Source organism: Amblyomma mixtum, chromosome 6 (assembly GCF_055824585.1).
Source record: "Amblyomma mixtum isolate Tamu chromosome 6, ASM5582458v1, whole genome shotgun sequence".
NCBI lineage: Eukaryota > Metazoa > Arthropoda > Arachnida > Ixodida > Ixodidae > Amblyomma > Amblyomma mixtum.
In genome coordinates this window covers 98554977-98582905 of record NC_143017.1, presented here as the reverse complement: position 1 = coordinate 98582905, position 27929 = coordinate 98554977, and the positions used below count along the sequence as shown (strand labels likewise).

The 27929-nt window shown below is 48.0% G+C and overlaps 2 protein-coding genes, 1 long non-coding RNA gene and 1 pseudogene across 3 annotated transcripts in view; 2 read left to right on the top strand and 2 right to left on the bottom strand.

Moving 5' to 3' along the window:
- Nucleotides 1-608: 608 nt before the first annotated feature.
- On the top strand, nt 609-10056 carry LOC149339817 (toll-like receptor 2). Its single transcript, XM_089548482.1, has 5 exons — nt 609-1141; nt 5539-5801; nt 6733-6890; nt 8420-8568; nt 9675-10056. The coding sequence occupies exons 1-5, from the start codon at nt 916-918 to the stop codon at nt 9833-9835; spliced, it is 957 nt and encodes a 318-aa protein (XP_089404608.1). The 5' UTR covers nt 609-915; the 3' UTR covers nt 9836-10056.
- Nucleotides 10057-11428: 1372 nt separating this feature from the next.
- The window catches only part of LOC149339814 (uncharacterized), a 22080-nt gene continuing 5579 nt past the window's right edge, over nt 11429-27929 (bottom strand). The window contains exons 2-3 of the long non-coding RNA XR_016283559.1: nt 19764-19879; nt 11429-13081 (exon numbers count right to left, since the gene is read on the bottom strand). This is a non-coding gene — a long non-coding RNA (uncharacterized LOC149339814). The remainder of the gene's footprint in view (nt 13082-19763; nt 19880-27929) is intronic.
- On the top strand, nt 15395-23884 carry LOC149339816 (uncharacterized). Its single transcript, XM_089548480.1, has 3 exons — nt 15395-16267; nt 19819-19967; nt 23563-23884. The coding sequence occupies exons 1-3, from the start codon at nt 15639-15641 to the stop codon at nt 23793-23795; spliced, it is 1011 nt and encodes a 336-aa protein (XP_089404606.1). The 5' UTR covers nt 15395-15638; the 3' UTR covers nt 23796-23884.
- Nucleotides 25069-25909, bottom strand: LOC149339815 (uncharacterized; annotated as a pseudogene).

The window sequence follows — 27929 nt, the reverse complement described above, 5'->3', positions numbered from 1 at the left end:
TGAGGCACAGCATCCTCCCCCTTTGCACTTTTGACCCTCAATGTACGACTAAGGGGGAATCCCGTATCAACTTACAACCCCCCCCCCCCCCCCCCCCCCCCCCCAGGAGCCCTCCCTTTCACTTGACGAGTTTCGAAGCACACATGGGTCCATGCTGCTCCTCCCGTAAATTATGCGCTGCAAACAATCTCTGTACGAACGCACACCTTTATACTCCAATTTCTGTGAAAGGCAGAACTTCGAACTTCAACAGTGTTGTCTCGCTATCGTCGTTTCAGAAGCTGTCTCCCCCCGATGCCCTGCGCACGCTGCTAGAGTCAAGCACCGTCGGGGAAAAACAAAGCAAAGCACGAATAAAATGCGACAGAGACATAGGCGCAGTGCATATAGTGTACTACACACACGGCAGGGAGGCAGCAGTCGCACACACGTGCGCAGCGCGCGGCACGCGACGACACGGAAGCGTCCGTATTTATAGCGGCCGCGTCAGCGCGCGAGATGAAGGTCCCCTGTCAGCTGATGAGAAGGGGAAGATCCTGCATGGACGCGCGCTTCGAGGAAAGGGCTTCATTTGCGTAAGTTCGCGAACCGTGCCACCACCAAGGGCGAGTAATGCAAGCCACGCTCTCTATGCCGCGTTGCAACACCACAAAAAGACGACCCTCCTCGCTTCTCCGCTGCTTCACCTAACCTTCCCCTCGCGCCTTCTTGCCAGCTCGTTTCTTAATAGGCGTGAAATGCCGCCGCCTAGTGACGATCGCGGTGGGAAGAGGACACACCTGTCTGGTCTCCTCCGCCCCCTGACCGGCGGCTAGACAACCACCGGGGAAGAGACGCGGACGTCCGCGAAGGGGATCTCCGGCTCGGCGGACACCGGCAGGCACAGACGCCGCTAGGACGTCGCTCCTGATCGCCATGCGCAGAGTCTTCAGCGCGGTCCTCATCTGGTGTCTCGCGCTGGGCGCGAGGTGCGAGCCCAAGTGCGAGGACACCACACGTCGGCATGCCCTGGTGGCCGAGTTCACGTGCTCGGGGTTCACTAGCCCGGAGGACTTCGGGAAACACTTCAAGCACGACACCAAGCCAGGAGGAGACCTGTGGTTCGCGCTCAAGGACAGCAAGCTGGAGTACATTCCTGCAGGTATCTTGCGTGCTCTTTGTACAGTGGGGAATAAATTCTGGGCACCCAAGGGATGGACGAGTTCCGTAGGTGCGATATCAGCTGTAGAAGGTAACGGAGGTAGTTCCAGGGGAAGGCGAACGTAGCAGAGAGGCGGCAGAGTAAGGCGGAGAGATGAGATTGGGAAGTTTGCGGGGATAGGGTCATCGCAACTGGCGCAGGGCACGGTTACGTTAGTCGGAAAGCATCAGGATATGCCTTTGTCATGCTGTGGGCGTACCTGAGCTACGATGCTGACGATGGTGATAGCGGCTGACAACACATCGACGCGTTTCGGTTGGCCGGATGCGCATTTTGGAGGAGTTTGTCGCAGGTTGCTAGCGCATGTAACGCGCATGGACAGCTGTGGTGCTCAACATTTATGCAAAGTAGTCGGTGCTGGAGCCAACACGATGGGACCTAAAGGCAGTGCAAGTCTCTATTGCATGCCCTTTCGAAGTGTCCGGGCTCAACTGTTGCGCATCACAAGGCGAGTGACTGACCCCACGAGCTCAATAACTGAAGGCTAGTTCTTCAGCTACAACCTCGTTACCGGAACTAAGCGACAGTCGTGAGACGCGTAAGCAGGACAAGTCGTCGTGTTTTGTACGAATAGGACTCTGTAAACATTTCTTTTATCTTACACCTCAGGGCCAATGGCATTACAGAGGGGGAGTGGTGAAAAAAAAAATATTTCGAAAACATGAGAAACTAGATGTACTCTATAAAATATATAACGTTAGAGAGCACTTGAATATACAACGTTGCCTGAAGCAGCGCGAAAAATTTGGCTGTCATTAGTTTTTAAATCTTACCTGAAGAAACGGTACGTGCCTTCTACGCAATAAAAAAAAAAACAAATATTGTCACGTCGTGTTGACAACGCCGTGAACAACGAACGAGTAGAGTGAATTAACGCCGAAAACTAATTCTTCATTGGGCTCACTTGCGGCCACAAAGCGGCCACAAAGAACTCAACTAAGCGGCGCCGATAGAAACAAACGTGCTTGGCAGTCGTCACAGATCAGAATCACCGCCGCTCTCCGCCGTGCTCAATTTAAATCAAGTAAACAACTTCGGAGCCAGCCTAGCAGGATCAAAGCAATATGTTGTTAAAAGATATTGCTAACTAATACTAAAATAATAAAACTAATAATAAAAATACTGCAAATTACGCGAGCCGCTGCCGCGAACCCTCGCACGTTCCACAGCCACGCACCTACTATAGCTTTCAATCACTAAATCACGTCTTTCTATCTACTTTGAATAATTCTGAAGCAGCGCAATAAAATATCTAGCTGCTATTTTAAAAGCATACGAGATCCTTTATTATGTGCGTAAAACATTGTTTGAAAGAGTGCTGTTTTGCTAAAACTAAGAGCCCTCTTTGATGAGCGTCTTGTACCCCTGTATTAACACCGCACTCTAAAGATGGGTTAGCCTCTATGGGAGTAAAAAGGGAGTAGGCAGTCCTTTAACGCACTCTCTTCTAGAGGCAGGCTATGCTACCCAAGTACCCCTAATTAAAAACACAGAATACTTGCGGATGGCAACAGAAACAAACTCCCTCTTCAAAGCAAGCGAACTTCTAGAAGTTACGAAGATTTCAATCGAGGTTTCAGTCTCATCTACTTGCAGACCTCAGGACCTCCGGTGCCGCGTTTAAAAGCCTCCTCTAAGCGATTTCTAACTGCATCAAGTTACTACTATTCGCGGTAGGAATATGCCTTCGTTGCCAAGAGCAGGTATTCTGTATATTTGGTGACCGAGTTCTAGCCCAGAAAAAGGGAGTTCAGTTCAGTTCAGTTTATTTCCTTAAAGACCCCTATTCAGGGGTATTACATAAGGGGTGGGGCTACAGATATAACATGAGGTTTGGTTTAATCTAACATCAGCTGCGTTAACTCTTGGTGGAATATTGATGGACAGGTAATGGATGCGACTTGATGGGAAAGGCCGTTCCAGTCGGATGCTCCCCGGGCAAAAAACGAGGCCGAGAATGCAGTGGTACGGGAGCGTGGACGAACAACTTGAAGTGGATGACCAGTGCGCTGGGATATGTGCATGCGGCGTACGATGTAGGGTGCTTCGTGCAATGAACTGTTGAAGAATTTATGAAAAAGGCAGAGACTAGCAATGCGCCGGCGATGGGAAAGAAGTGACAAGTTAATTTCAGCTTTTAAAAACAATACACTGATGTCGTATGAGTATGCGGAATGAATGAATCTTAACAGCGCGATTTTGAACTTGTTCAAGGTTAGCCTTCAGATAAGCTTGAGGACAGCTCACTACCTGTTTATTTCAATATAGGATAATTTGTGCTCACAGTGTGTTGTAGCTGCACAGTATTGCGTTTCTGAGTCTTTTTCTTATCCGTAATCATCTTTCAGAATCATAAATACGGCATAAATCGTGTTTCCCGCGCAGCTCCGCCGAATACACTAAGGGTACAAGAGCTGTGTCAAGTATTTTATGTGCGGCTTTTTCTCCTATATTCTTCAAGCATGTATGCATGCTTTCCGAAGTAAATTCAAAATCAGATTTTATAGGTATATCCAGTGTAACACTCATCCCAGACCATGCCTGTCTTTAACTGCCGTGAAGCTGCGAGCATTTTTCATGGTCTGACAGCAACGAAAATTCATACAATACGGACAACGCCACCCTTGACCGGTTACATAATTGATACAAAGTAAACTGGCAGCAAATTAATAATAAAAAGGGAAAAATCAGTTGCTTTTACAAATGTACCTGAAGTAGTTTTGTCTTCACGTCCATCCAAGCAGGACTGAATTAGTGTCAGAGATTTAAGTGCTCGGCTTCATATTTAATAAAACCTACTGTGTCATTGGCACATTCAAGATGTTCTTGCTAATATGGCGGAAGTAAATGGGGTACTGTGAAACTACTGTCAGATACTCCTTCCAATATTGAAACTAATGATATTTAAATTACCTGAGCAAATGAGCACGAATAAAGTAGCCTTACACCAAAGAAAAGTCCTCCGTCAGGTCGCAAGCGTTCTCTGGGATGCTCAAAGACGAGCTCTTTCTCAGACGTGCTGTTTCAGCTTCTGTCAAAGTATACAATACAGCTGTCAGTTTAAAATGCGATATAAGACCTATCGAAAGTTTAATAAAGAGGCGTTTTATCGGGAAAATCAAAACGTCTCCAGAAACGCAGTACTGCCTTCGCAACCAGGAAACGTGATTACTTTGTTTACTAACGATGGGTCATAAATGGAACAGGACTGAGTCATACAGGCTGGCTCTTAAATGAATTAACGTGGTATGTGGAGTTTAACGCCAGAATCGACACATGGGCTGTGTGAGAGACGCGCCGTAGTGGAGGGCTTCGGATTAATTTCTACCACCTGGTGCTTTTCAACATTCACTGGCATCGCACAGCACACGGGCGTTTTTGCATTTCACCTGCTTCGAATTAAAGCCGCCACCTTGGTCTCAGCAGCGAACACCACACCCATTGAGCCCCCGCGGCGGGTCTGAGTGAATTAATATGTCCCGGCGTGAATACAGAGACTATTAATTCTCCCTAAGGTTTTTCTAGACGTCTGAAGAGATTACTGTGTAATGTCATGATTGTTCCATTGTTTGCATAATTTTAGAATTGTCTAACTTGACTCTCTCGTTGATGATAACTGACTACGTCTTATCACTTTAGCGGTTGCATTCGCAACAATTTGTGTTGTTAATCGTCGTAACAAGACCTCACCAAACTCCTCGAAAGGCCTCTCAAGAAGTCACCCTGAAATTTGCTAAAGACCTCAAATGCCGGTTCCAATCACACTGCGCCAGTCGTCCTTGCTGGCGGCTTTAACGTCAACGTCATAGGGCACAAATCAGTTGGCCCTCGATCTAGCAATAGGAGACTGCGCTCTTGTAACTAATCCAGCTTAGTACACATCATGGCATGCGCAGTGTAAAAGCGATTACGACCATAGCCACGGATTTCCTTGACCACAAAACAAGCACAAACCAGTTGCAAGAACCTGCCATTAAGTAGTGTGTCCAAACAGCCATTAAGTACTGTGTCCAAACGCAGTAATACTTATTTCCTCCATTTGATAGTTAACCACGAATCCATCGGACGTCACAGCAACCATTACAAAATACGTCGTGCACCGCGTAATCATTTGTTAAGTTATTCAGTGAAACAGACAGCGCTGAATCACTCGCCATACAATTTGGGTAACAACCCATTACTTTTTTATCTTTTTGCTGTTGCTGACAAAACACTATATCACATTTTATGGTGCTATCGTCGCTTTCCGATCAGCATTTAAGAGGGTTCGGACAGCACGCGCTGTACCCAACCAGCCAGACACCCCAGAGATGTGAGCGCAAACGTTAACCCCGCAGGCTTTCTGGGAGAGCACAGGGCGTCCATGTTGGAGTTCAACAACGTCACCCTGGGGACCTTCTTGGAGCCGGACACGAACCGCAGCCTCTTCTCCGGCCTGGAGCCGTCCCTCAAGCGGGTCACCTTCACGCACGGCAGCAGCCTTCCCCGCACATGGGCCACGCTGCGTCCACTGGGCAGGCTCGAGGAGCTGGTCTTCTTCGAGATGACCGGGCTCAACCTGACGCGGGACTTCAACGAGCTGCCCGCGGGGCTGCGAAAGGTTAGAACAGCCCCGTGCTTTTACTTGTCGGCCAGGGTGAAGAACAGACAGCGAAACTTCCTCCCTCACCTGCCTCCCTCCCCTTGCGAGGGAGTCTCAAGTTCTGATTTGTCCCTGAAGCATTTCGCTCACATTCAAAAGCGAAAGTTAGCTCTTTGTCCGCGTCGAACGTTATGCAACATGATGACGCCAATTTTTAGCAAAGATTGTCAAGTGGTGAGTGGGCGATATTTCAGTACTGGTGGCGTGTTTGGACACGTATAATGAACGATACTGCACTCGACCTGCTCTGACAACAGTATCTACTGTTTTTATGCCTAAGATTAGTACATTATGACCGGAATACATTTCAGCTAGCTTTGTTGCATAAGGCTCTTCAGTAGTTTTTTAAAACCGTTGCATTTCCGCGTAACAGCGCTACTAACACACAACATTTTGTACATGCGGCATTCAGGTACTCATGCAAAAGCGTTGATGTATTGTTGTCATCAGCGGAAAAGAATGCACAGTACATGCCATGTACCCGTGCCGTGTGCACAGCATATCTATACGTGCTGCCACGTATCCATGTCGTGCAACATGCATGCAGCGTATTCCCTCTGCGCATGAATGCACGGCAATGCAAGTGTACGGCATAAAAGTGTGCTGCATACAAGTGTACTGCATATAGGTGCAATGCATACAAGTGTACTGCATACAAGTGTACTGTATACAAGTGACCTGCATACACGTGTACTTCATACAAGTGACCTGCATACAAGTGAATTGCATAAAGGTACTACATACAAGCGTACAGAAACTCCAGTGTACTGAAACAGTGTGCTGAAACATCGTGACTGAAACAACGGCACTGAAACAGCGCTTCCACTCATCTATCCTGCCTCCATTCCCATGAGCTGGAGTGTGCAGTGTTTCATCTATTTCCTCCCAGGTGGTGATAGTCCGGACGGGAGTGGGCATCGTGGAGGACGACTGGATGTCGTCGCTGCTGAACCTGGAGAACGTGCGCATCCAGAGCAGCACGCTGGACAAGTTCTCCAGGGGCATGCTGCCAAGGCCTGCGCCCAGGCTGCGCAAGCTGACCATCGGGTGAGCACCGGCTGCGAGGATCGCCTATAGGAACGCAATGAACTCATCGATCCGCCTCCCCAACTATTTTACTTTTTAATGTCCATGTACCCTCCTTTTTTTTATTGCACGTGTTGCATTTCCAACCGCCAACTTGCTACATCTACATCCCGCTACCAAACCCTTGCAAAGCTCCTCCTCAGAATACTCGCAGTCAACTAAGGTGGTAATGACATGCAAGCTTCGGCTGATGCCAGAAATTGACCGTTTACGTCACTCTGTACACTGATCGCCAAACTATTACTGCGCCTTGGATGGCAAGCTTTGGGTTGGCAAAAAAAAGTTATAATATTCTGGTTTGCACTAATGTACTCCACAGCCTGAGAACAAAGGGCTCTAAATTTACTAAATTATACCGGAAATGCAAAAAACTAGAACGTAAAACTGGTTGAGTTGGTGACGGTTTGGCATAATGAACAGCGCAAAAGGACCAGGACGGGAAAGGAAAGAGAGTGTGTCTGTTTTTTTCCTCGTCCTGGTCCTTAGGCGCTGTTCATTACGCGAAAACTATACTTTGACCCAACCTTGAACTCCGCGGAGATTAACGAAATGCATATTTTAATGTTTATGTGTTTGATTTTGTGTGGCATTGATCACTGCAAAAGATATATCATTTCGTTTTCCGCAGAGCTCACGTAATGAGAAACGGCCATGGTGCACTCGGTGAAAATGAGAGAAATAACGGGCAGCTTCTTTTAAGGTCGGCAGATGGTGGACGGTTTTCATATAACATATCTAGTTACCAGCCCTAAGCAATTTCTCACGTTGCCCCTTAATGCAAAAATAATAAAACTAAATTACAGAACAACGTCAGCAGACAACTTTGAGAAATGCGCATGCTATACGGTAAGCCTTATTTTTCCCGTTCCTAGCCCTCATTCCCTCCCTCTCTTTTTCCATCAATAACTTTCTCTTTCTTTGTGTGTGTATGGGAGCGAAGTATATGTGTAACCACTTCCCTCCAAGCAGTGTTCCTTCCTCTGCGTCACTCTTAAACAACATTTGTAAGCGTACTCTCAGCAACGGCAACGTTAGCGGAAGGTGCTAAGTGCTTGCAGTGACAAACTAAACGACAAAATGTGATAAGCAGAAAAATATGCTATTCTGTTAAAGCTGCAGACAGCGTCAATTATTCAGGGGCCCTATTTTCTCAGTTGAACTCGCGTAATTGTGGCTTGTAATTGGTTGGCCTTGGGCCTACACGCAAGCTAATCGCATACCATTCGCATACATGACAACAGCATTGTGACCTTGACCTTGTTTTGGTGGCGCCATCCAGCGCCTTCATGTGTGTGTTTTTTTTTCTTGGAGAGACGAAAGTTCCCGTGGCCTAGAATGGAAGGCCGCACACGCGTCAACGTGACTCAAGCGCATGCAGCGTCGAACAATATGGAACTTAACAAAGCGCTCGCCTGTACATCTACACACACACGAATGGGCTGGGCTGAGTAGAGAGCAGCCGAATAAAACAATTCTGTCACCGCTCGCAGGGACAGCTCTCTGATGTCGCTACCTGAAGACTTCGGCGAGGACTTTCCCGTTCTGAGCCAAGTGAACCTGCGTCAGAACCTGATAAGCAGCTTCGACGAGCGCAGCCTCTCACCGCTGCGAAACAACAAAACGATTGTCGTGCTGTCCGGTAAGCACCTCGGTTCCGCCATTGCCCCTATATTGCAGTGCACTTTACCTCCGTTTTTCACACTCTGCGTACCCTCGCATATTCGTGGCACGATGTTTTGACTTCGTGTCTGTGACGTCATATCTGCGATGCCGGGTCCCAGCGTTGGACATCAAAGTTAGTTGTGCTGGCGAAGGTAACGAACAACGCAAGACTGAAGGATCACCTGTGGGCTTGCTTGAATGAGCGGTAGTTGTGACGTACGACTGAGCCAGCTTACACGATCCGAGCGCAAGCACTGACACGCAAGCATTGCAGTTCCTACGGGAGACTTTATCTACCGTATGTATCGTTGCTTAATTAGAAAAGTTGCAGACTCTGGTGAGCTGTGAATAACCAAAGACAATGCATGTAATACATTAAACGGTGACTGCCGTCTATGGGGCAACCAAAAGCTCAAGGGCCTATTTTCGCGCATGGCAAGTGCGTTTTTAGAGGCGCAGTAAGCGGAAAGCAAGCGAAATTTGAGCTTGCAAAAGAAACTGCGTTTCTTGACTGGATGCCGGTATAGCTCAACTATATGGAAGCAGGAAGTAAAAAAGAGAAGTGTTAAATGTTTACTTGATTCTGGCTGTACGTACAGCCTTTGTGAAACTTTTCGACCACAATCTGTCGCTCGCGACAGCGTACAAATTTCATGAACGTGAGAGCAGCTCTCGTCTCTGTGGCCATGCTGTGCGTCTCGTTCTGAATCGCCAGTGTTCCTAATCTTTTAATCGTAATCCTAGCCCTAATCAGTTTTCCTAATCGCGAGATCAGTTAGTGCTAGTTGAGCGGGCCGAAGAGCCAGCAAGTACCGATTGGATCCTGGACTAAAAATACCACCCGCAGCCCAAGACCCTAACCCCCTTTCTATTTTGAGGAACAAAGTTTTATACTATACCACTTGAAGGTTAGAGGAATTCTCCTCCTCAGACCTCCTAAAGATGGAACTTCCACGGGTGCTAAGGAACCCACTTACAAGCCCAGTAGGAAACCCCTATAACTCTTTACTTTTTACGAGGGGTCGACGTTGCAAATACATAAAATAAATAAATAAGCCCTTATGTCTCGCGAATTCTGCGCAGGAAACCCGCTGCACTGCGACTGCAAGGTGGCGTTCCTGCTGAGTTATCCCGACTCCTGGACGTACCCCGAGTGTGACTCGCCTGAGGAACTCAAGGGCGCCTCTCTGAGAGAACTCACCCCGGAGAAGCTGGGCTGTAGCGGTCCGAAGGAGGAGCCCTGACAACAGGGCGCGCATGGCCCAGCGTCCTCCTCCGAATGACGATGGAGGCGCTGGTTGTGAAAGTGCCGGCGATGAGAGAATACAAAAATATAATTGGCGCGACTGGCGGCGTGCGCGCGATCACGGTGAAATCGCCATGAACAGCCTCACAAGCCGCACAAGTCGAATGTTTTTTCGTGATGCGCCACCTCAACGAGACAATAAAAAGAAGTCAACGGGAATGCTTTTGTACTTCGACAGAATGATACAAAAAATCTAGAGCCTATAGCTTACCGGCTTAGAGAATGAATCAGCGAACGCTGTTACAGGTTTGGTGTAGCCATTAGCCCTGCATTCTGCCGTGGAACCACGCTCACGCTGCGCACTCCTTCGACCTCGTCCTAACCTCTTCTTTCCGCGATAGCCACCCTGTGGGTTCTTCACGGGGCAGCCGCCTTCCGGTTGCGCAATCCTTCACTCTAGCCATAACCTTCCGAACCACTAGTCCGCCAGTCCCCTCCCTCTCTCTCTTCTCTCTCGCAATTCCCCCTTCATTCCTCTCACCTACGTAAATGTCGAGAGGGGCATTTCACTCTCTCCATTTCCCCCTGCCAACCGTGGCAGGTGGAAAGTTTAAATGATTGAATTTATTCGATTCATTTATAGTTATTCAACTTAAATTCAATTAAGAAAGATAAATTAGTTCTTAAGTAATTAAGGTCTTACGGCTGACGCTGTGGATTCCACGGTAGAATACAGGACTATATACGTATACCTGAACCAAAGCTATTACAGCTTTCGCTGTGAAAGAATCTCTTGCTGTTCCGGCTACATTTTTCGTTACGTTTCTACGGAGCGAAGTAGGAACGTTCCGTTCAACTCCAACACGCGAGAATATGCTGAGAAGAAATTAGTCTTTGTTGCGTCTACCGTGGGTAGGCCGTAATTTTTCGGAACTCTAAATGCACAAATTAAAAGCAAATGAAAACTACGAGTCAGGTCACCAGTCTGGTTGCCAAGAGCTGCATGCCAAGCCCCGCTGTGGTGCTAAATGTTTTCTTATCTTTTCTAAGAAAAACCTTTTCACTCTTAATTGCTCGCAGTGACGAAGAAGTTCTAAGGATGATTACGATACTCCCTAATGCGAAATTTAGCACAGCTCTGTAGGTGCCTCGGGCTCTGTAGGCCCATTGCTTTGCTGGATCGTCGGCACGTCTGACGACGATATTGGTTCTACAGTAGTATTAGTTGATGAACACGACGATGCGGAATGCAAAGCGAGCGAGAATGTGTACATTGTCCGAAAGCAGTATTAGTTGAAGGAGACGATGATATACAATGCACAGCGCGAGAGTGTGTAACAATTTAACATGCATGTACAGGTGAATAGCAACCTCTGGCTCCCGAGTCTTGGCCGATCCGCTAGTGAGGATATGGGCCATCTTTTCAAAGGCTAACAACCACAACAATAACATGAGGCGTGATCGGCTGCGAGGACAGCCTATAGCTCTCTCATGCAATGACCAGCGAAGCTGATCTGTTCGCGACGAAGCGGGTTCGAACCCCAGTAGCCGCACAGTTCATTTTTATTTTTTATTTATGGTTTGGCTCGGTTACACCGACGGCGGCGACGAGGCTCAACCCATGAACAGGCGTTCAAGAGCTGCGCTCTATAAGCCTTTCAAATCTCTGAAGTCAAGCTCTTGCCAACGAGAAGAAAACTGGCTCGTGCTTTCTCCAATTTCTGCCGCTTTCCCTGCGCCGAGTAGCGACAAGAGAGGTGAATGCGCTTTCGCGAGCCGGTCGCGTAATCTTCCACATCCCGCGACAAGAGAGAGAAGCCCCACGTCTGGCGGTAGACACTCGACGTCGTCCCGGCGATAGAGATAATATGAGCGTGCGGTTTCCCCCAGGTTCATCGGTCGCCAGGACAGGCTTTTTTTGGTGTTCTTGTTTTGTCTTTAACTTTAAACGTGCCTAGTTAAGCGAACGAAGTTACGTGACCTCCAGCTCGGTGTAGTGTTACTTCTCCGAACCATGTTTCTTTTCCCTCTTCAGCAGCGGAGTTTCGAAAAAGACTCGGTTTGAGAAATCCTCGTACCTTAAAAAGAATGCAATATGCAACAAATCCCCCGGAATCGAGAGGGCAAGTGACCGGCTTGTTTACTCCATAAAGGTGTTCTATGCCTCTAAGTGCGGCGTATTCAGTGGTGTACAAATAATATGGACTCCGCTTCGGCATTCCAACTGTTCCCTCGCGTTGCGTAACACAAATAAAATGTTTTCCTGCCCTCATACGGTATTTACTGGCATAAGCATCAAACACGTACTGATTTTTCATTCATTCATTCATTCATTCATTCATTTTATTTCTACTTTTGCCATACAAATTACCAAAACACTGACTGAACCCATAGCCAGAGGCTAGTGTGGGGTTCAGAAACAAAATATATGAAGGCAATGACACAGCACTTGTGAAAAATGAAAAGCACAAAATCACGGCGAAAGACCCAAATACATCATACAACAAGGAAAAAATAAAATAATGTGCATTTTACAGCAGAATGAATGTAACACACCATGTTCGTTATGTAACACACCAGAAGAGTTTGAATGCAAAAGCTTGGGCCATACGACTCTGTCCGCGACTGTATATAGGTAAAGGCATCCTAAAAGGCAACAATTGACCTTAACGAACCAAGTATCTTTAACTTCTGCGTCGTACTTGAAAATACACTAAATAGTCAAAAAGAGTGCGTTGTTGGGCGTGTCGGTCAAACATAATCAACAAAGGGTACTGCGCACATACAAACAAGGACGGCGCTTGTTATGTATACCCTTCTCGTCCTTCTTTGTGCGTTCATAGTACCTTTATTGGTGACACTGAAGTGATTATGGATCTAGCCAGAAAGATGAGAAAAACCAACAAAAACGGTGCTTTCTCCCTCATACAAGGGGAGAAATCGCTGTTGGACAGAAACAAAGTGCTCTATATCATATTGCTTCGAACTCTGCGTAGCAAACACAGCTCAGTCGAGGTACAGCCGCACAGCAGCGCGTTGACGTCCATAACGTGACCCTGGCTGCACGTGTCGGAGTCTGGTTGTGGTTTCGCCGACGTTGCGGTGACTGTCCAGGGTGACGGCCGGTCAGCGTCGCTAGGGAGTCAGTTTCAAGAGAGATGGATGCAGATTGCCGATTGTCAGCCTCGCCCATGAACCCCGTGATGCCAGTGGTCCTCTCCCCCTTCTTCTCGTTCTCTCCATCCTCCGTGCAAGATGAAAAAAAAAGAAGTTCTCCGTTGACTTAATATTCGCCCAATCATGCAAATACAATGGTAAGATTCAGACATTACAGAACGCCTTTAATCACAGCGGATGTTCTTGCCAGGAACTAATTGCACATGCGCGAGGTGCACGTGCGTATATTGCGCTCTTATAATGCAACGTTTCTAATATTTCAGAATCACTCATTCAGGTTAAACTGGAATATTTTACCAAAACATGAAGAGGTGAGCCAAGTGAAGACTAATTTTGTAATGATCCTACAACGACCGTTAATTAAACCTGTTACCCGGGAGAGAATTTACACCTTTGTCATGGGGATGGAAAGAAAAATGATAGGTGTAACGTTAAGAGATCGGAAGCAGGCGGAGTGGGTGAGGGAACAAGCGAGGGTTAATGACATCCTAGTCGAAATCAAGAGGAAGAAATGGGCTTGGGCAGGGCATGCAATGCGAAGGCAAGATAACCGCTGGTCCTTAAGTGAAACGGAGTGGATACCAAGAAAAGGGAAGCGTAGCAGGGGGCGGCAGGAAGTTAGGTGGGCGGATGAGATTAAGAAGTTTGCGGGGATACGGTGGCCGCAACTGGCGAACGACAGGGTTAATGGAGTGACATGGGAGAGGCCTTTGCCCTGCAGTGGGATTAGTCAGGCTGATGATGATGATGATGATGATGGGGATTTCGCAGGAACCTTTTCGGATGACAGCCACATGGCACCAGTAAAGCACAATGCTGCGAACAAGACCCGAACGTGCACTAAAAACTGAGCTCTTAACGTCGTCATGCGCATGGAACCAGCGTACAGTTGCCCCAAAAGTAAAAAGAACCACGCGAGCGGAGATAAACTTGCATCGCGACGCTCTCTATCGGCTGTTGCACATGCATACAGTGAGAGCGCATGTGGTGACCCAGGCTGACCAGCGCTTTTCATTTGATGTTCTTGTTGTAGGTGTTTGCAGCGCACACGAAACAAAGACGGACAGAAAAGGGAACGAAACAGCGTTCTGTTTCGTTCCCTTTTCTGTCCGTCCTTGTTTCGTGTGCGCTGCAAACACCTACAGCATGAAATACCAACTAGCCCAAGAAAAGACGATTCTGACAGCGCTCTGTTTCGTTCCCTTTTCTGTCCGTCCTTGTTTCGTGTGCGCTGCAAACACCTACAGCATGAAATACCAACTAGCCCAAGAAAAGACGATTCTGACAGCGCTCTGTTTCGTTCCCTTTTCTGTCCGTCCTTGTTTCGTGTGCGCTGCAAGCACCTACAGCATGAAATACCAACTAGCCCAAGAAAAGACGATTCTGACAGCGCTCTGTTTCGTTCCCTTTTCTGTCCGTCCTAGTTTCGTGTGCGCTGCAAACACCTACAGCATGAAATACCAACTAGCCCAAGAAAAGACGATTCTGACAGCGCTCTGTTTCGTTCCCTTTTCTGTCCGTCCTTTTTTCGTGTGCGCTGCAAACACCTACAGCATGAAATACCAACTAGCCCAAGAAAAGACGATTCTGACAGCGCTCTGCTTCGTTCCCTTTTCTGTCCGTCCTTGTTTCGTGTGCGCTGCAAACACCTACAGCATGAAATACCAACTAGCCCAAGAAAAGACGATTCTGACAGCGCTCTGTTTCGTTCCCTTTTCTGCCCGTCCTTGTTTCGTGTGCGCTGCAAACACCTACAGCATGAAAAACCAACTAGCCCAAGAAAAGACGATTATGTTGTTCTTGTCAAAGGCCCAAGAAATTATTCCACAGACGCCTGCTTTGTTTTACTTACGGGGCACCTGTCATAACGTCACAGCAGACCGCCGATTCCCACCTCCAAAGTCTGAAAGTGTATATCGAGGATATTCGGATATTTGCATCGAGCTCGGACAAATTATCCCTTTAATCTGGATCATTTAGTGCTTGGACTTTCACAACCCAGCTGCAGCTTCGGGACGTTGATCCCTACACAGCAATATTTAATCTCGTCCATGCGACTGTTCTGCTGCTGTTACATCAGTATGCTAATATTTTAACACACATTTTCGTTGCTCATGTGTTTATGCCCTATACATCGAGTTACCTGAGGATGCGAACCATTAAACCTACTAGTTTTGCGGATACGGCCTGTGTGGTGTATGATAACGGTATACCGGAGGTTAAACGTTAGCAGAACAGCATCTTCATTCCGCGAGGCCAATTTACAAACTAGCCCTCCAGCTGACGCTACTTGGCCATGCTAATGACCGCCTTCGCCCTCCCGGCGGTCACTTTTCTCTTGCTTCCCCGACGCCCGAGACACGATGCAGGAGCCTGTCAGCGCGCAGCATCACGCGTCCCTCACCGCGGGGCCAACGTAACACGAACGTTATCCAAATCCGTGCGGTCAAGCACCCAGGAAGACGCGAACCTTATCTCACGCTCATCGCAATCTTATAAGAAAGCCCCCGCCGCTCTCGAGGGGCTCAGTTTTTGCCAAAAGCTGAGCCCGCGCGGACGACACTACATCGACGAATAGGCAGTCGGGCAGGCGACGGAGACCGGAACAGCAACAGAGGACGGAGATGAGCACGGGCGCGGTGCTGCTGGCGCTGGTCGCGGCGGCGGTCGCGTCGCCATCGTGTCTGGACACGAGCAACCACTACTACGACGAACGGGAGTACACCTGCCAGGGATTCACAAGTGTGTCGGACTTTGAAGAGCACATTCCCAGGGACCTCACCTACCCTCGGTTGCGGTTTGTCCTCAAGGAATGCCTCGTGGACCACATTCCTGGATCGGCGTTCGTCTCGGTGCCCGCGCTGTCCTTGGACCTGGACAACTGCAAGGCCAAGACGTTCTCGAAGCCGGGCGCTAATCCGTTCGACGGGCTCGAGGAGACCGTCTCCCGGATCGGCTTCATGCACAACAGCACGCTGCCCGAGTCGTGGCAGCTTCTCAAGAACCTCAACAGGCTCAAGGAGGTGGCCTTCTACATGATGGCCGGCCTCGACCTGACGCGCGACTACAACAACCTGCCGCAGAGCATCCGACGCGTGCTGATCTTCCGCTCGAGCATCGCGCGCATCGACGAGAACTGGCTGTCGGGCATGAGCAACCTGGAGGAAGTGTGGATCCAGGAGAGCGACCTCAAGTACTTCCACCGCTCCATGCTGCCCCGGCCAGCTCCCAAGCTGTGGCGCTTGCACTTGCAGTAAGCCCGCGACGCGCTCTCACATTGCATCCCTATTGTCGCAGTAAGGTGTGGCCTTGAAACACTTTAGAAAGTACTGCAGAAAATGAAAACCCTCGTGGTAGTCATTCGTAGTGGCAGTCATCGTGGAATTCACGGCAGTAATATTACGTAACAGAAATTTATCTTCGTTCATTTAAAATTTCGGTGAATTCATGACCAGAAAGAATGACGGCCGGTTGTACCGTTGTAAAGGTTTTATATGTAAGCGTCTCTGGATACGTTCTGAGCCGCGATGACAGACGTCCGCGTCTTTTCTGTAACGTGCTCTTGCGGGAGACTCCTTGCAAAGTTTCGGAACAGAAAACTCATGGGCACACTTCTTCGATTACAAGGCTTCCGAAGCGCATTCGCCCATCCTCTCCAGGCGATCCGCCTGAGCAAAGTACACGATTAGATTGGACATTAAAATTTTCTTTCAAATTCATTCAGGTTTAGATGATAAAGTTTTGTGTGCTTCGGTAAATATTTCGTGACTAATTCGTCTAGATCGGTTTCCTGCCCGACGTCAAATGGGCTGATAAAAACGAAGTAAGATCGACTGATATCTGCTCATTGTTTCTAAATAAAATTTTAACGATTAAGTTCCATGAGAAAAGGACATGCTGGTGAAGTGACACAGCTAACATATAGAATAAATTTTATGTACGCGTAACTAAAGATAAGAAAGAAAAACAACTTATTATTTCTGCATTTAACTTCGAAAGAAATCAAAGGGTTCTCGATTCTAGTAGTAAGCTAAGCGAAAAAAAAAAGCGTGTTTCGCTCATGCTTCTTTGTTATGGTAGCACTCGCTGACTGCGAGTTAATTAATTGTTCACCCTGTTATGCATGGACCTGTGCGCAGAGCAAATTTGTGCTAGGAAAGCATAATCCACGTCATGTTGGTGAGAACAAGACACGAAAAAATTGCAGCCGCTCAACCTCAGGGTATACTACGAGTGACAAGTGTCAGCTGGTTCGCGAAACGACTAAAAAAAATGATGACGTCATGCATGCCTGCCATTCCCACCGCACTCCGTTGCCACTGCTTCTGAACTGTCGCTGAACGCACACAGATAGCCGCAGTACCTCAATAATGGCCGCAGGGTGCATGATTGTCTACCGCTGAGCTCTGGCATGGGGCATGCGGACTAGGCTGAAACACCTATCGCTACAAAAATTATAAAAGGACGCTTCTGCGTGCTTTGGCGGTAACTGCAAGCAAAGTGAGGATCCATAGCGCACAAAATTGAAGGGACACAACACAAGCGCTAAACTTCCACTGAACGACCTTTATTTGGCGCGGACAACCTTATAAAGATCACGTAAAGTACAGGTACAGATGACTAACGACGATTATCTTGTCAAGTTCATGACGTGTCAGGAATGAGAAAAAAAACACAATGCAATGTTGACCACCCACTAGCCTGAACCCTGACCCCTCTAATGCAAGCAAAAACCAACGCCTTTGCCATGCCTTAATGGGACATATATGTGTCCAGCTCCCTTTGCATAGGGAGCTCGATTTACCCTACTGAACAATGACAAATGCGAAAAGCACGCTTGAATTCCTAACAAGCCGACCGGGGGCGAAAGATTACGTGGAGGAATCATGCACAGAACTTCGTCCAAAAACTAATCACAGTTTCCTGGCGACATGTTACCGCCTACTTTGCGTTCACGGTGCCTGTTTTATCGGGTATGGTCAGTACAAAAGCAGTTGGCAGAGCCAGAGTTAATCGTATGCCCAAAATGTTCGTGTCACTCTCATTGTCAGTTAGGTTTTGTCACGTGACATGCCCTCAACCGAGCAGGTGACACATACATTTCACTCTAGTACTGTGTTAAATCCAAAACATTGGAACGGAAGCTACAGCCACAGCACAGAAGCATTTTTGCGGCGGTTCCTCCTGAAAGCATGCCGAGTGCTCCGTCCAACGGCACGAGTTATATTCAATGCTACACTAAGAACACTCCCGCTTTCCTTGTTGACATACTCGTATTTCTCACATTTCACGAAGCCTGTTCGATATCCATTTTTCAACGGCGCCACAATGGCTTTTGGAAAGACGCATGCTGAATTCTTCTGTTCGGAACACTACTCCAGTTTCTAAATCGCACCGACTTTATCTGTCGGCCGTTGCATGGGGCTCCGGAAACTACGGTCGAGGTCGCCGCGTTTTTGTTTCCCTGCGGAGGGACTGGCTTTGATACGAGTTTGCAGCTGTACAGCCCGACCAGCGTTCCCACGGTTGTGTAACAAAGCAGCGAGCTTTCCTTCTTTTCCTTCTTTGTGTGTGCATACTTGACAGAGAGGGAGGGAAGCCGGCTGAAGGAGGTTGGCGGAGAAACAGTACTGCTAGTCGTTGGACATGCTGTGCTGTGCGTTTTTTTTTTCTTTTCGTGAGGCTTTTAGTCCGAAAAGGAGAGAACATGTTTACGTGAAAAAAAAAAAACTTGACTGCGTCCAAAAATTAAAACTTGGAAAGAACTGCGCTCCAAAATGAAAACTAATGTGAAACGAGGGAGGCATCAACAATAGGGTCAGAAAGGGTACATTCATTCTGCACTCTTCACAAAAGGCGTGGTGGACAACAAAGGTGGTCAGTGGCGCATGAAACGTCATCCTTATTCCCACAGTATAGAAACCTTTTGTAGATTCCGTTTCCTGGTAAAAGCCCGACACACAGTGTGGAGGCTTCGCGTGAGGTATATTTTCTTTCTTTTGATGGACAATAGCTGCCTAAACAGGTGTAATGTTTTCACCAACCTCTAATTCCTACCGGACACAACCGCTATTCAGTGAAGCTGCATAATGGGTAGAAGTCTCGCGTGTATGAACGCGTTAGCGTTCACTTAATCTGAACCGCTGCCCTGAAACAAAATGTCATAAGTTAGTCACGCTTTCAGGAGTAGGCGGCCTACAGCTGCTATCTACCCTGGAAGAAGTGCGTCCTGAATGTCGGTGTGATATTAATCCAGCAGTTCCGCCCGTGCGATTCCCAAAGGATATTCCTGGATGCAGTTGATGCGTACAGTGCAACCCGCTTAGCCCTACAACGTTTGAAGGTGTCTATACTGATGAAGACAACGGATCAAGTCTAGCGGTGGGTAGTACCATCCGCTCGGCTGCTTGTCACGTGATTTAATTTCTGTTCCTTCTTGCGCTAATGGAATGCAAAAAAAAGTAATTACATCCGTCTTCAGGTGTTCCCTAGAGTCCTATGCTGCTCGTGAAAATGCCTCATTTCGACTGCACATGGTTGTATGTGACTAACATCTGAAAGCTAGAACTGAGTTTCGGAGTGCGAAAAGACAAATGGTTCTATTGCATTTCATTGGTTTGGTTTGGTTTTATGGGGTTTAACGTCCCAAAGCAACTCAGGCTATGAGAGACGCCTCTTTGGTTTAAAAAGCAGTCAAAAGCGTCTGCTCTCAGCTGACACCCACAGGCGAGGAAGTATGTTCAACGCACAAGCAGTTTAGTGTAGCGTGACAACGGTGGCGGTTCGACGTTCGATCCATTGCAGGAGTTGCGGCTTGACGTCACTTCCAAGGGACTTCAGCGACGACCTCCCGGCCATGAGGCACCTGAGCATCGAAGAGAACCTCATCACCACATTCGACGAACTCAGCCTCGATCCGCTGAGGAAGGAGCGCACCTACGTCGGGCTGTACGGTACGCGCGTGCGCTCTCTCTTAAAGCATGATATGATTCCTAGCGCAAATGCCGTGCGTAGCACATCGAAATACAACCACAACCAAAGGAATTAAGTTAAATATATTCGAAGTATGGAAGTTCAAACCAAATTCAAACGAACGCCATAAACCCCAGTGTGTCAAATACTGTCGAACCTCGTTTTAACTAAACGGTTTATAACGAAATAATGGATATAACGAAGGAATGACGATTCCCCTTGGCAGCTCTCTCAACACAGGTTATAAAGAATCTGCGGCTATAAGAAAGTAATCACCGAGCCCCTTCAACCTCGTTATAACGAGGTTCAGCTTTAATTTATTGAGAGTTTTTCTCCGCTGTCCTTGTGGGGACCTTAGTTCAGGACTCCAGCGGCTTCAGCACCCGCATTGTCTCGAAGGAGCAGCTACCGCTGCCCCTGTAGGTTGGAGTTGGCCAACCGCGCTTCCCAAATAGCGAGTGAGGGGTTAGGGACGGGGTACCGCCCTGGAGTCCCAGCACTACAATATAAGGTGGAAAGCGGAGGGCTCAGACCAGCATGTGGAGCAGTGCCCGGGGAATACTGTGGGCGAGAGAGGTATCAGAGACAGAGGTGAGGGCATGAGTCGGCTTGGAGCTGTCGCCAGGTAGTGGCGTTCGCACGGGAGAGGTTAGGGTGAGGAGGCGAGTAGATGGTACGATCCTGTCGATAGTACACTCAAGAATTTCAGTGTGAAGACGTAGAGGACTGGTGCCCTGTCTGGTCTGGGCGTCTCTTATACTGGGAGCCGGTGCGTGAGCTCTGGGGTCAGGGCTAAACACATTCACTTCCGAGGAGATAGACGTGGCCAAGAATTGAGACTAGGTGGAAGGTTGGGAAGAGGGACGCACATTACTCTGGGGCTGTGTCCAGCATTCTAGAGGCTGCAGGAGGACGCTGGCCGTGCAAGAAAACCTGGCAGGGATTCTGAGATGTCGTTGCGATGATAACCATCGCTGGCGAGTCCGCCGAAAAGATACGAATCATGTGAGGGCAAGTTAAATGGCCATGATTTCTAGGCTCGAGATGCGGCAGATTGGTATCCACAGTGCGAGGCGCCGAGAACCATCGTTATCGTCAACCACCGCTGCAACTCTCGCCTGTAGAGAAGGGTAAGGAGCCTTGTCTGTGTAGAGAATCCGTCATGACTGGGCATCGTCCCCTAACACCCGAGCGAGGACACATACGCGCGCCCGCCGTCGGCCCTCATGCCGTCGGTGATCCATAGTTTTAGGAATTGGGACTGTCTGGATCATTTCACCATGGCGGACGTCACAGATTAGATGGAGCGATGTAGTGTCCGCGGAATAGAAGTAGCCAAGGGAGTGCAGTAAAAATCGACTTTTTGGGGCGTCTAGAGGCTTGGCACACTGACTCTCGCGATGTGCGTCCAAAAGCTCACTCAGGGTTATGTGTGCTCCTAACTGAAGGTGTCGGTGAGTAGACGCATATAAAGGAATTCCTAACGCTGCCATGTATGCCGTTCGCAGTACAACGTCTACGGTGTTCGTTCAGTTTGCGTGATATTCTGAGAGGAAAGATGGTAGACAAGCCAGTTATGGACTGAGGTTCGCGCTGTGTATGAGGTCCCTTTCTCGGAGCCCCCTTTTCCGGGTGGTGAATCGACGGAACGCATCGAGGAAGGTGGGCACCGAGAAAGTGGGGCTCGCTCTGTCGTCGTCCTGAATGTACAAGCCCAAAATCCTAAAGCGTGGAACAAGCAGGATTGGTTCCCCCCGGGTTATGGACATGAGCGGGGGGCAGATCGAGGTTCTATATTTGGGCTTTCGCACGAGGATTACCTCAGATTTCTCTGCTGCACAGATAAACACTCCCCCATTCCTTCTTCTCGTGCTTGCATATGCCTTTACTATTCCTCCTGGAAAGCAGTAATGGTCTCTGTACGAGTTCAGAATAAAACCCAAAGAAAGCCAACTAAATCCTAAGACGGCTCAAAAGAACTAGTGTAGGCCAGCCAGCTGGATGGTTCATATAGTTTGAGATTTGAGATGTGAGGAATCACACTGACAAGACGAACATCAAAGCGGAAGAAGGACAAAGAACAATCGCCAAGTTTCACTCGCTTTATAGGCGGACCCGACCAGGAAATTAACGTCAGCGCTTGTTGCTTGTCCTTCTTGTGCCTTGCCGTTTGTCTTGTCAGTGCGCTTTTTCACTTTCTAAACCATAAGTCCAAACCATAAGTCCAAGGACACCGGAAGGAACTTTTAGATTCCAAAGAATGGCATGCAGGTGAACCGAAATAAATTCAAGGCAACCCAAGAAGGGCGTGCATAGATTTTCAGTAATTTACGAACATAGAGAACATCTTGGCCAGTGTTATGTACAGTTTCACAGGAAAACGGTGCCTGCTCGCGAAGCTCTCAGGAGCGAACGATTAAAAAATAACCATGTAAGTTCGGCATAAATCCAAGTACCAAGGAGAGAACTTTGTTAAGATTTTTCTTGTTTCCCCTCCATTTTTTGTGTTATTTTGCGAAAAATCCGGAATGCATTGAAATTGAAACCGAAAAACGTCGTGAACATAAGGCGCTCGCGGCTACTCATCATGCACCTTTCAGCCTTATTGGTGATAACAAATTAGTAATAAGAAAGCTGTTCGGCTGCTCTCGAAGATAGTAAGTAATGACAGCATTCAAACTCAAAGCCTGATGAAGCAATATATTTTATGATTTACGCCTGAATATCTAAAAATAACGCAGTGCGAAGCATTTGAAATCACGAAAACTTCGAGACAGTAAAAAAAAAATCCCTCAATCGTGCTTCACAGACGGCCGGCCCGATCCTGGCGCACAGAATCGCGATGTTACGTTTGACGCCCCAAATTCAACCAAAGTGGAGCGAAACACGAATTTCTTGCTTAAAATGCAAATTCTTCGGATATAAAACATCCTTCCCCTTCGAGCAAACACGGAGATAATTGCGAGGAACCTAACTAATCGATTAGAATAAGATAAATGAAAGGCTCAAGAATCGACTTCACAGTCTCTGTGACATGATTCCTCTTTAACATGGTTTCCCTCAATATTTTCTCCTCGATATTGATATTCCTGACGATGAAGAAACGTCGGGCTAGTTGATTGTGGATTCAGCTCAAGGAAGATAACACAGCAATAGCGTAGACGAGGGCAGGCAGCACACAGACACAGGCGTTGTGCTTGCCTTTGTGGATTTTTTTCCCACGTCTACATCCTTGCTCTGTTCCCTTTTCAGCAAGTTGTCCTTGTGTTCTTTTGTGCGTGCTACGTAAAGTTCCTTCGTGTGTTCCCCAAAGACGGGGGAGCTCCTATGAGCTCCAATCGAAGGCAAAGATTCATAACCCATTACCAAGAAATCAGGAGAAGTGCTTCAAGTTCCCCTGCCTGCCACCACGTGGCGCATGGCTTTGAACATTCCGTGCTAACGTCATCCGTGACGTCAGAAAGAAATACAATGACCGAGTAGTTGTAGAACAGAGCGTGATAAGTTGCTAGGCTTAGCGGCGCTGGCTGGGCGCCGTCCCGAATTCCTGGTAATGTTCCCTTCCACGTGCTGCAGGGAACCCGCTTCACTGCGACTGCCGCATCAAGTTCCTGCTGGGGTACACGGACAACTGGCGCTTCCCGCACTGCGCTACGCCCGAGTCCCTGAAGGGCCGCCGTCTCAACGAGCTGACCGAGGCGCAGCTCAACTGCTCGGTCGCGACCACCACGACGACATCGACCACGACCAGCGCAGCCCCGGCCGCTGTGCCGGGGGGCTTCTTTCCTTACTACAGCGACGACGTGTGACAACCGACGTGGCGCTGGAAGGGCACAGACGGGGACAGAGTGGGCGAGGAATAAAGGAACGGGCCCTTTGGACGGGCCTACCACCGGAACTGGCTTGCGCTGTGCGGAATGCCCTTATTTCTGGCAATATTTAGAGTAGTGGTGACACCGCTTCGCCACTACCTGCTAATGTGTTTAGCACAGCAAAGGTGCTGAGCAAAACTAACTCGCTCAGCAGCCGGTCTAGCACTGAAATACACCCCGACAAGTGCGGAAATACACCTGACAAATACACCCGAAAAGTGCGACAAGGATTAGTTCCTAGGGACTAGATACGCTGAAACAATCATTACTGCCTAAAGCAGTATTCGCACGGTGGAGCCCGGAAAACAGAGCGTAAGCACTGCGTCGCTGGCCGGTGGAACTCCCTCCCCTGCGCCGCATTCGCAAGGAAAGCCGGGACATACGAACCACCGGCGAAAACAGCGGATGCCACTGCAGGCTTCCCGCAGAGCACGGGCTGGGAAGATTCCAGACACACAAAGAAAATAATAATTGGTTATGTAAATAATCATTGGTATTGAGGGGCTCTTCGGGCTCTGCAGCCTCTCCCGAAATAAAGTCGATTGTATGGCGCCCCGTTATGGTTGCTGAGAGTAAAAACGAAGAACCAAAGAAGGGACAAGGCTCCTACTTCCAAAACCCAGTCAGGCGAGAGACAAGGCGGACAAAGGAAGGACAAAAACAAAGCTAGAGGCGGATTTCGAGAGCAAACAAGAGTTCTCTAGCAACCACAACCGACTACACGAACAACAAATCCCTTTGCTCGTCATATCTGGACGTGTGCGTGCATGAGCCATGACAGCGTTACTGAAAGTAAATATATTATACAAAAATATGCTGGGCCATGTAAGACGCCGCTGTCATCTGCACTATAGAAGCCAACAGAAAATGAGAAAGAAAAGCCAGAATTCGGGACCTCAAGAGGAATGGTTCAATTACCAGCTGTAACTGTGGCGTAGCGCGCCCAGCACAGTTGCTCTCTCTTTCGCTATGGTCCAACTTAATGCACCAGCATCCAGAGAGCATTCTTATCCTTTTTCTTTCTCAATACTTCTGAGGTAATCCCCCCTTACCATGATTTTTCGGCAGCCCCTGCTGAAAACAAATTCTAGCTAAGCCACTGGCTAGATGTAACGTCTAGAGTGTCGCCGATGCCGCACACATACCCGCCTTTCCTTTCCTACAAATTCCCAGTGCCTCTACTAAATGGATGGACGGACGGCTGAAACCTTTAAATCGGGCGGTGGCCCACGCCACCTAGCCATGACTCGTGAAATTTCACGCTTGATATTAGCCGTAAATCAGAAAGCCTTCGCTTGGTTATTTCTGCCCGCTTAAAATCTATTTTTCCTTCACTGTCCTTAAACCCCAATGCTTCGAATAAATCAGCCCCGCTGCTTTCAGCTGTACTGTGGAGCCCTCTCCAGGAAAGTATCAGAGTTAGGAGTTTCCTCCTGCTCTTCGCACGCACCGCATAACGTGTCTATCTCGTGGTACCTAACCCGGTATGTCTTATTCCGCAATATTCCAGTCCTGGCCTCCAACAACAGAGAGCTTCCCTCAGAATTATCGTAGATATTTTCTCTGCCAATTTCCAGCTTAAACATCTTGTATGTTCCCTGCGCCGATTTCGTGAGCATCCCTGTTTTCCACAGAGCCCTCTCTCTTTCTTTAACCCTTTTGTTAACCGATAAATCTGCTTGTCAGTCTCCTAGTTCGCTTTCTCTATTTTGTGTCGACGTTCCTCATGTACAAATAACTGAAAAGCTTCCTAGCCCACTGCTTTTCCCCGACTTCTCGCAATCACTCCTCAAATTCTATATTGCTGCTAGCTTCTCTCCTCTCGAATAACGCCCATCCCATATCACCTTGTACCCTCTGATTTGGTGCATTGCCATGGATTTCCAAAGCAAGCCTCCTACGCGACGTTGACTGATTTCTAACCTTGCTTGAACCTCTGGTCTAATGCACAAGACCGCATTGCCGAAAGTCAGACTACGAACCATCCCCTTTCTCTAGATCCCTCTTACCGCTTCGGGCCTATTGTAATTAAACAATGCCATATTTTTCATGACAGGGTAGCGGGTATTCGGATTTTTAAGCTCGCAATTTTGAGAAAAATAGACAGTCCCAAGGGATTCTGCGAGAACATGGTGATTATCATGACCCATTCTTCCTTATTGTGCCATAATCTGACCTATAAAACGCTTACTCTCCTCGCAACTAATCCCGGCGGTCATGGAAAATCAATGGGATGAACTGAACATTCGACTCCCGCAAGGATTTGGAATGTTCAGCGCAGCGTGGCGCGTTGCGGCAGCCGTGCAAACTAGAAACGTTAGACCTAATTTTCTGGGCTTGCTTAACGGTAGTAGTCTATGTCATCAAAAATGGTTGGTTTATGGGGTTTAACGTCCCAAAGCGACTCAGGCTATGAGAGACGCCGTAGTGGAGGGCTCCGGAAATTTCGACCACCTGGGGTTCTTTAACGTGCACTGACATCGCACAGTACACGGGCCTCTAGAATTTCTCCCCCAAAGAAATTCTAGCCGCCGCGGCCGGGATCGAACCCACGTAATTTTTGAGCAGCTAAGCAACGATAGCGCGAACGCATTATCGGCGCCTTCGCGATATCTTTTTTATGGTTTTCTTCAAAAAGAAAAAAGAAAACAGGGAATGAGTGAAATCTTTGCCCAATAGCAATGCCAACAACTATCCTACTTTGAGGAGGCTCGGAGGAGGCCCTTCAGGAATCGCTTTCCGTACCGGCATTGAATGCGCCGTTCTCCTTATTTCTTTTCTACGTTTGTCGCCAAATTTGCCTCTTTGCTTTTTGTGGTTAGGCATTTGGCTGGAAATACCTTCAGCTCAAAAAAATTCGCTTAATTTTCTTCCTAATGTTAAAATCCCCTAAAAACTCGAGAAGATTCACTTTCTTTCTTGAGGCCTAATTTGGTGCCGAAAAAAACTCATTGAATGAATGAAAATTTTCTCGAATGGCACAATCTTCCCAACCATTTCGAGCATTGTACTTCGTCTCGGGTGCACAGTCCCTCAGTTTCCTGAGCACTGCCATGATTTATTTATCCTTCATTTTTACTTTAAGGGCTCCATGATGGTGCGTTGAGTGAAATATGAGTAATCTAAGTGGCAGTTGCAGACGACACGTTATGGTTATGATCGTCATCGATGGTCTCATATTTAAAAAATACCGGAATAAATGCGTCGTACGATGGGCAGAACTTTATATTTGAAGGACTACAATTTGTTTACGTCTTCGTCACAATAATCCCTGCGGATGTAACATTCATTCCAGAGTATGAGGTTGGCTATGTTGAGGTTTATAGGCATTTCAAGCGTGCAGGCGAGCACAAAACACATACACGCGCGCGCGCGCACACACACACACACACACACACACACACACACACACACACACACACACACACACACACACACACACACACACACACACACACACACACACACACACACACACACACACACACACACACACACACACACACACATTGTTCAGTCTACTTTATAAACATATTTTTAGCATTTCATAGTGATCTTTTCTGAACTAGTGCATGTATTAGTGTGTGATCCGTATTATTCAATGTTAATGGCATGCTGTCTTTATGTACTATACGCAGAAAAAGTGCTCGTGCAAAAGTGCCCATACCAGGAGCAAATACGCGGGCCTGTCTTACCAAATCTGCTCCATTTATTCCAGCCAGGTCCTCGGCGGTAGCCCATAGTTCCTCTTGTCAACTTTATCTCCGCGCCATGCCAGAGACAACGATTACAGCGTCGCCGGAAAGTCGTGCGCCCCTTCCGATCCTGCAATCTCTAACAGGCAAATTTTGCAAGAGGCGTTTTCCGCTACTGCGCACATTATTTCCTAACTCTGCCTAAGGACTTCCTGCGAAAGTTTTGTGTTCTTTAATTGCTTTCCTCGGTGCACGCACACTTCCCACGTAGATCTAAAAAAAAAAATATTTGTGTTTTGCGGTTGACTTGGCTAGGCTGTCAGGAGTGCACAGTCACGGGCTGAGGGCAAAGAAGGTGCGGGAGGAATCTTCTGGT

What these genes read in the sequence shown, in the direction of transcription:
- LOC149339816 (XM_089548480.1), top strand. Translation starts at nt 15,639, where the DNA reads ATGAGCACGGGCGCGGTGCTGCTGGCGCTGGTCGCGGCGGCGGTCGCG. An exon ending in CTGTGGCGCTTGCACTTGCA is followed by an intron (nt 16,268 to 19,818) that starts GTAAGCCCGCGA and finishes GATCCATTGCAG; the next exon opens with GAGTTGCGGCTTGACGTCAC. An exon ending in CACCTACGTCGGGCTGTACG is followed by an intron (nt 19,968 to 23,562) that starts GTACGCGCGTGC and finishes CACGTGCTGCAG; the next exon opens with GGAACCCGCTTCACTGCGAC.
- LOC149339817 (XM_089548482.1), top strand. Translation starts at nt 916, where the DNA reads ATGCGCAGAGTCTTCAGCGCGGTCCTCATCTGGTGTCTCGCGCTGGGC. An exon ending in GCTGGAGTACATTCCTGCAG is followed by an intron (nt 1,142 to 5,538) that starts GTATCTTGCGTG and finishes TTAACCCCGCAG; the next exon opens with GCTTTCTGGGAGAGCACAGG. An exon ending in TGCCCGCGGGGCTGCGAAAG is followed by an intron (nt 5,802 to 6,732) that starts GTTAGAACAGCC and finishes ATTTCCTCCCAG; the next exon opens with GTGGTGATAGTCCGGACGGG.